Source organism: Cupressus sempervirens, chromosome 4, assembly GCF_028749045.1.
Source record: "Cupressus sempervirens isolate cs-2001-9-10 chromosome 4, ASM2874904v1, whole genome shotgun sequence".
In the NCBI taxonomy this organism is placed as follows: Eukaryota; Viridiplantae; Streptophyta; class Pinopsida; order Cupressales; family Cupressaceae; genus Cupressus; species Cupressus sempervirens.
Genome location: NC_143121.1, coordinates 68,674,331 through 68,683,560, shown reverse-complemented (window position 1 = coordinate 68,683,560; position 9,230 = coordinate 68,674,331). Strand labels below are relative to the sequence as shown.

Here is a 9,230-nt window from a genome sequence, read left to right as displayed (position 1 = left end):
TCAGGCAAATACAAATCCTTCTTGATTGGACCAAACCGTTGTTTGATCGTGAAGTTCCTCAATTGCGGGCAACTCACTATTACCGCTTGGATTTTACAGTCGAGATAGAGGGAAGTAAGACTGGGGGAACAGATCTTTAATCTGTCTAGTCCATAGCAAAGGCTAACGATTACAACTTCTAAAATTGGGCACAAATACAACATTAGTTCAACCATTTTATCATTTAACTGAACATGTGAAAAATTCCATGTTGTGAGACAGACGAAGCCACCAAAACAACTAGGTATACTTGTATGAAGGAAATCTTCGAGAGCCAAATATCTGAGGCGATGGCATGAAAAAATGGATAGAGGAACCTCAATCATTTCTGAGCAGAGGCGTCCTTTAATTTTCATCTCTCTAACATCTTTGAGAGCAGCGCAGTGAATCCAATCATAAACCTTAGCCTTGTCAAGTTTGAAAAAGACATATCTTAACTCTAGAAGCTGAAGAGGAGCACAATGGCCCTCAAAGATTCTATCAATTATATTTTGGAATTCGACTGGAATATATGGGGAACAGAAAAAATCATTTGAAAATTTCAGATCTGGCAAGCGGTTCCAAAGGATTTTCCACTGTTTTGAGACAACATAACAACGCACAGCCTGCTACAAAGGAATATGATCTGCAGTAGAAATAAATTCCCACTGAACAAATCTCGAGGAATATTATTAGCCAACGACATAAATGCAGGAGGGAGATTGGGCGCTGGCGAAACGGAGTAAGGACAGAGCTTTTCACGACGCCACAAGGTATTTATTTATTATTCCTCCGAAGAATTGAATGTTTTATTGTGTGGTGAATCCAAACAAGGGTCTTTCCATTGCAATATCTTCTCGACGCTTCTCGTATCGCGCATAGATCATTTCTCTTTCAAATTGTATGTACAAATTGTTAAGCGAAGAAATGGGTAAAATAGACCTTATGAATTTTCCAGACCAACTGTTTTGTTCTGAGATTTTAACAAGAATTCCTCTGAAAGAAGCTATTCGTTTTTCTGCGGTTTGTCGGAAGTGGTGTAAAGCGTGGACTCACTTACCTCATTTGAAGATTTCTGACGAGTTTTTTACTTCTATAACACCGAGAGAGTCTGAATCAGAAGATATAGTTGTTGGCATCATTAACAAAATTATCGTTGTGCAGTGTGCTGATGTGGAGACTTTTGAAGTTCGTAACTGTAACTGGTTTGAAAGTAGAATTCACAAGTGGCTTTTGTGGAATTCTTTATCGGGTGTGAAGCGCATAAATTTGAAAAATAGTCGGGATCTCATGGATGTTTCGGAGTCGATCTTTTCATGTTTGATCCTTACATCTCTATCTCTCACGAATTTTAAGCTAACAAAAGTGCCTCCGTTGTTTGCGGGATTCTCACAACTTCTATCATGTTATCTTAGAAATGTTGAGCTAAGAAAGGAAGCATTTGAGGCGATTTTAAAATTATGCTGCCTTCTAGAAACATTGGCGGTATTGGACTGCGAAATGTATTTAAATGTGGCAATAATTTCCTCGAGTCTTAAATCTCTGTCTTAATGGACTCTACATCTATTCACTGGAAGTCAAATGCCCACGATTAGAAAGCATTAAACTTACTGATTTCGCTGAGTTGACAATGAAGAACATATGTTTACCTAAATGTGTGGACTTGGAAACTGATTTTTATATTCTCCATGAATTCTTAACTATCAAATCGTTGAGGAAAATCACCAGTATCGTTGAAACAAATTTCCATCGTGTCAAACTTCTACAGAGCTTTCCTTGCTTGGAAGAGTCGTGCATAGACATCCCCCTTTTTAATATTATCCAAAGGCAAGTATTTCTCCTCTTTCCATCTGCATAAATAAGAAATGACATTTTGGAAAATATATTTTAGTATTCTTATTTGCTTCTGAATGCTTAACATTACTTCACATCTTTCAGTTTACTTCCACATCAAAATCACTAGTGTTGATTTATTCAGTTTCCTATCCACCCATTAAGGCAGGACTACCAAGCCTACTTCACGCTTTATTAAATTAGAGATCTGTTATAGTTTTCGGTCTGTTGTTTTACCATAATCTTGCACTCCATTTATGTTCAGCCTCTGGATTTTTTAGTTGAGGCTCTAAAAAAAAAATTGGGCTTGCAGCTTAAAACTTGATGCTGCCTCTGTTATCAAGTTCTAGTCTTCGTTGTTGCCTAATTTGTAATGTCTTGCCATTTGATAAGCAGTGCAGAATTTTTAATATATTTTTTTTGTGTCGAATGATTCCCGAGTAATAATTACTTGAATTCAATCAGCCGGTCAAAAGTTGGATTGTTACTGTAGATTAGTTAACAACTTGAGCTTATTAAAAGTAAAGAGTTGGTTTATAGTTAAAATAATACTCGAGGTTATTAAAACTCAGTTCTATGTTTTGCGATGCAGGGCGAAGCAGAGTTGACTATATGACTACCAAATTTGAAGACATTTAAATTATTGTGTATATATGTAGCAGGGGTTATGGAGAGTATGAAGATGAGGAATATCATGACGCTTCTATGTTGTGCTCCTGTGTTTTGAAAGGCTCTCCACTCTTGAAGACAATTAGAATCGGCATGGAGTCCGTTTTTGAAAGTCGCTGGTTTGATTATTCTCTTCAATTGATTACCAGTTTCCTAAGGCTTGCGAGGGATTTTCCAATCACAGAATTTTCAGTGTCAAGGAGGAAAGCAAATCCCAGGTTGGCGATTCTGCACAATTGACATCGAGCTGCAGTTGTTTTTATCTACTGGGTTTTCATTTGTTAATTGTAAGATTGTTGTTGTTTTAGCCAGTATATTGAACATAGAATACATTCGATTTCCAACTGTGTTAAACGTGCTGCACGGTTTAGTGCGCTTAGAAGAACCATGTAATAAGCTATGAAATTTAGTGCGTTTGTAGGGAATGTCAGTCTCGCACAATTTTTGTTTCGAGAAATGCTATTATCTTTCAAAATATAGCTTTTAATAGATAAGTATTTGTATGGGAATGATTTATGTTATTTTTAAGTTCAGTAAATCAGAAAAATATGAATAATCAATATTAATTATATTTAATAGCTACATCAGATGCACTGAAGTTGTCCAATCAAATTTTCTAAAGATGGCTATGTCAGATAGCTATGTCAGATGCCCAGCGTGAACTACATTTGATAGTAGAAAAAAACTCAAATTGTTGGTCTTCTTCACATGTTTTCAGAACTACAAACATTGAGTAGGTACTATTTTTTAATCCTATAAAAATGGGAGATTTTTATGGAGATGGTAGTTGTGGGCAATGTCTATCTAGCAGAAAATATGCACCTAATGTGACTGTTTCTGTGATGTATAAATTAATTAATACAATGCAGAAACAGTCACATCGGGTGCATATTTTCTGCTGTTTAGCCATGGGCGTAGTTGTGACTGTTGATGCACTTTTTTAATTTGTAATTTTTGTTCAATTTATAAATAGGCTAATGTTGTCCATTCATTATGTCTTTTCAATTAATATTAATATTAGATTGTATTTTTGTGAGAGTAAATTTATAATTTTAATTTTCGGGGGTCAAATTGATAGTTGAATATGCTTTTGCCTTTATTTTATATTTATAATTTTCATTTTATAATAAGTTATAAATATATTCAATTTTTTTAAATAGATAAGTTTTTAAAAAAGTTGTGTATAATTATTTTACAAAAACATTAAATAATCAATAGACTGGTTTATTACTTCCTATTGTTTATGTTAGTACATTTATTTTTTGTTAGTCCAATTGTTTCCCAAATAGCTTCATATTGTTTGCCTATTGTTTATGTTAGTGTGTATACCTTCCTGTCTATTGTATCTTTGTCTATTGTTTATGTTCTCTATTGTATCTATAGATATTTATTGTATACCTTCCTGCCTATTGTCCATTGTATTTGTTGTCTTAATTATTTCCATAACATATAGCTTTTAATAAATCAGTATTTGTGTGGAATGAAAGTTAAATAATATGAATCGATTATTTCTAAAATTTAGTATAAATAGTTTTTATCAATATTCTAATTAGCTATGAATAAAGGTAAAAACTTCAAATTCAATAATCTAATCTATCACTTAATGCAATTCTTGGAAATTCAAGAAAACACCAAGTTTTTGTTATTTTTGATCGCAAAAGATTCAAATCATGAACTTTTCAAAAAGAAGTCAGTATTTTGAAATTTGGTCAATTGTGCATTTTGTAGGGAGGATAATTGTGTCCATTCTTACATGCAATCAAATGCCATGTAATATAGTTTATTAACCAACTAAAAATGTGTACTGTTCCAACAAATTAAAAAAATTATTTTTGGGATAATGATATGGAAAACATATTATAAAATCTTTTTTAACAACTTGTTTCAGCCATTGCAATTTTTATATAAAGCGAAGTAAACTAGTTTAAATGTACTTATATATAATATGTAGAGAGTTATCCTTTATAGACACCTATTTTAATTCAAATCCTAGGATTTTTTTTTTTGTGTGGGTTAGGTCACTCTACCATGACATTTGTTAAGACATCTAGATGGTTATGTTAGGAGCAAGCAATATAATATTTTAATTTTAAAATATTTTCCCTTTGACGAAATTTGGATGATAATATTTTAATTTAAAATTTTAATTTCTTTTATATATGTATTTTTAAATTTCTCTATTTTTGATAAAGTTAGTATCAAATTATTTATTTATATTTAAATGTAGTTGTATAAATTTAGTATAAAATTTAGTTTTATAAACATACATTAAATTTATTAAATAATTTTTAACTATAGTTGTATAAAGTTATTATGAAATTAATTTTTGATATTTTATATTTTAATTCTATATATTGTGTTTAATTTGTATAACTTCAATTTGTTTTTATTTTAAGGACATAGTTACTATAAAATTATTCTTCAATATTTTATATTCTAATTATATATATGGTGTTTAATTTGCATAACTTTAATTTTTTTTTATTTTAAGGGCATTGTTACTTAAAATATTTAGTTATGAGTAGAATTATGGTTATGGTTATGGTTATTGTTAGGACTAGAGCTAGGGTGAGGGTTAGAATTAAAATTAGGAATAGGGATAGAGATAGATTTCAAGTTAGGGTTAGGGTTAGAATTAGAGATAGAGTTTGGATTAGGGTCAGGGTTAGAATAAGAGATAGAATTATGGTTAGGGTTAGGGTTAAGGATAGAATTAGAGTTCCAGTTCAGGTTATGGTTATAATTAGAATTAGGGTTAAAATTAAGGTTGGGTTGGGGTTAGGGTTAGAGTTAGAGTTAGAGTTAGGGCTAGGGTTAGGGTTAGAGCTAGAGCTAGAATTAGAGATAGAGTTGGGGTTAGAATCAGAGCTAGGGTTAAAGTTGGAGTTAGGTTGAGAATTGTTTATGTTAGTACATTTATTTTTTGTTAGTGCAATTGTTTCCAAAAAAGCTTCATATCCTTTGCCTATTGTTTTTTTTAGTGTGTATACCTTCCTATCTTTTGTGTCTGTTTTATATTTGTTGTCTATTGTATCTATTATATACCTTCTTGCCTATTGTTTCTATTAGTGCGTGTTAGTGCCTATTGTATACCTTCTTGTCTATTGTATCTATAGATATCTATTGTATACCTTCCTATCTATTGTCTATTGTATCTGTTGTCTCAATTATTTCCATAACTTATAGCTTTTAATAAATGAGTATTTTTATGGAAAGAAAGTTAAATAATATGACTAGCTTATTTCTAAAATTCAGTATAAATATTGTTTTATCAATATTCTAATTAGCTATGAACATGAACATTAAAGATAAGAAATTTTTTTTCTTCTAAAACTTCAAATTCAATAATCTAATCCATCACATCTAACACAATTCAATAATCTAATCTATCACCTAAGGCAATTCTTAAAGGTGCTGGCAATTTAGGAAAACATCTAAATTTTCTCCAAGTTTTTGTTATTTTTATCACAAAAGATGCAAGTCATGAAGATCAAATGGTGAAAATTTCAAAAAAATCAGGTTGTGGTTTCGATTTTTTGAAATATGGTCAACGTTGCATTTTGTAGGGAGGATAGTAGTGTCCATTCTTAAATGTTGTTCCAACAAATAAGACATATTTTTGTGATAATGACAGGGAAAACATATTATAAAATATTCTTTAACAACTTGTTTCAGCCATTGCAATTTTTATATAAAGCAAAGTAAACTAATTTATATCTACTTATATATAGTATGTCGAGAGTCATCCTTCCAAAGACACCAACTTTAATTCAAATCCTAGGGTTTTTTTGTGTGGGTTAGGTCACTCCACCATGACATTTTTAAAGACATTTTAGATGGTTATGTTAGAAGCAAGAAATATAATATTTTAATTTTAAAATATTTTCCCTTTAAAGAAATTTGAATGCTAACATTTTTATTTAAAATTTTAATTTTTTATATATGTATTTTTTAATTTCTCTATTTCTGATAAAGTTAGTATCAAATTATTTATTTATTTTAAAATGTAGTAGTATAAAATTTATTTTTATATGCATACATTAAATTATTAAATAATTTTTAACTATAGTTCTATAAAGTTATTATGAAATTAATTTGCAATATTTTATATTTTAATTCTATATACAGTGTTTAATTTGAATAACTTTAATTTGTTTTTATTTAAAGGACATAGTTACTATAAAATTATTCTTCATTATTTTATATTTTAATTATATATATGGTGTTTTATTTGAATAACATTAAATTTTATTTTTTTGAAGGACATTGTTACTTAAAATATTAAATTATGAATAGAATTATGGTTATGGTTATGGTTATGATTAGGTCTAGAGCTAGGCTGAGGGTTAGAATTAAAATTAGGGATAGGAATAGGGATAGATTTTGAGTTAGGGTTAGGGTTAGAATTAGACATAAAATTATGGTTATGGTTACAGTTAGGGTTGTGGATAGAATTAGAGTTACTATTTATGTTAAGGTTAGAATTATAATTAGGGTTAGAGTTAGAGTTATAGTTAGGGTCAGAGTTAGAGTTAGAGTGAAAGGTGAACCCTGTTAAAGGTTACAATGCACACTATTAAATGTGACCTAGTTAAAAGGATTTCAATCACCCTCTTAGGAGTGAGCCTTGTTAGAGCACTTTTGACCATTCACTTGGAATGTCACCTAGTTAAAAGATTTACAAATGATTGTTAGGTCAACCTTAATCCAAACGATTTACCGTACACTAATACAATTATTATAAAGTAAATGTAAGGCTTGATCTGATAACAACTTACAACTCCATTTTTAGATTATAGATCTCTGCCTCAGTCCTCCATTTTGCTTGGCTTACACACACTTAAGCTCTGATAGTCTATTCAATCTTCAAGCAGCCATGCCCTTAAGCCTTCTTTCTTAACTTGTCAATGCAAATTCTTCACTTAGGTCACTTAATGAAGTAATACCCTAGACACCATGTCTTCCTTAGGTTCTCACAGATGACAACCCTTGCTTCTGACCAACCATCCCTATAAATAGATAATTAACATATTATGTCATCCATTATCCATCATCCAATTTAGGGTTAGGAAAGATTAGGTAGGATTCAATGAATCCACGCCTCATTCCATTTTATTTCTAGAAACTTATCCTTCAATCCTCTTTGAATTTGCCACAACGATTTACCATGAGTTCTGTGCCAGCAGCTCATTAATATTATCTTCCATCTAGTTCACACAATCCAAGAAAAAAAAATTGTTTACTCAGGCCCATTGAATTCACGATCTTTCTAATAATGATGACACTTGACATTAACTTGCTTTTGATTCTCGGCACAAACTACATTGCTTGACATCCTTTGAAAAATTTCTTGGCACAAACTAAAGTTTACTGATGCTCGACATCAACAAGACTTTACTCAGCATCCTATGTTTTGCTTGGCATACACTAAAATAGACTTTTACTAGGCTCCAACTGATATTTTGCTTGGCTTGCATTAACTTTTCTCAGCACCTACCATCCATTCGGTCAAGCTTGGAAGAAAATTTTTTTGTAACTTATTCTTCTAAACTTTCTTAGTGTAACCAATCTTTACAACCTTAAGTTTATTATCAATGCACTATGATATCATTTTCTCAGCTAATTCTTGTACTTCTTTTCATATCATAACTCAACCTTTCCTCTAGGTGCTATTGTTACATCATTTGATCAAATCCACTTCATCAATCAAATAAGTGACAGTACTTAAATCATATAAGAAGCTATCTTGATAGTGAAATAGCAGGTTTGACATCAGTGAGAAAACAGTGATTGAAACACATTTATCATACTTGTATTGATCTATTTTGAACATCTTCAGCTAAGAATTCCTTATACGAAGGCTTCTCACTGGTTTTGCTATTATTTTCAAGGTTGGCATTTCCATCATTAATAAACACACTATAAACCCTCTCGTTGTCATCATTACTCAAAGCACATTGATCATATTACATAACATCATTGTTAGCGACTTCATTGCCTCCTTGCAAATCACCCGAGTTTTTTCCATCATTTCCTGTTAACCCTGATTCACATGAGCAAGCTAGAGAAGAGGTCAAAGGTACCCAACCCACCTTGGCACACCATACTCAACACTACAAAAAATAGTCAGAATAAAGCAAGACAATTAAGTCACCAAAAAATACCCATGCACCACACAAGATTTCATAGAGGACACATAGGGCCACCACAAGAGGCCACCAATCTCGCATGCACTCCAAGGTTATAGAGTCCTATAGAGTTGCAATGCCTCCACAGAAGATGACCTTTCTATTCAATAAATTTGAGCATAATTAAATCTAAAATAAAAAAATTTGAACCATAATCAAATTTAAAATATAAAAATTTAAAGTCATCATAATAAAGATAGGAACCATCTCTAGAGAGAACAAGCCTTCAAAAATAAAGTAGAGAGTAATCAAACTTATCTCTTTCCTTTCCCAACCTTATTATTATTTTTATTTTTAATAACATTCCTTCTCAATTAATAGATTTGATTGGATTGAGTTAACAAATTTTAGAATCAACTTTTATGATGCAATCTAATTTAATTTGTATTAAAAATTTAGAAACATAATCAAATTCAAAATAGAAAAATATTATTGACATGGATTGTAAAATATATATAAAAAAAAAAATATTGACATGGATTGTAAAAAATTGTTTGCACTAATAATCCTTTTTAATTATAT

At 30.8% G+C, this 9,230-nt stretch overlaps 1 protein-coding gene across 1 annotated transcript; it reads left to right on the top strand.

The window, feature by feature from the left end:
* The first annotated feature begins 726 nt into the window (after window positions 1–726).
* LOC149559975 (F-box/FBD/LRR-repeat protein At1g13570-like) lies at window positions 727–3,451 on the top strand. The gene is made up of 5 exons (XM_089827534.1): window positions 727–791; window positions 939–1,520; window positions 2,514–2,738; window positions 2,829–2,890; window positions 3,390–3,451. The coding sequence occupies exons 1-5, from the start codon at window positions 727–729 to the stop codon at window positions 3,449–3,451; spliced, it is 996 nt and encodes a 331-aa protein (XP_089683660.1).
* Window positions 3,452–9,230: the final 5,779 nt, after the last annotated feature.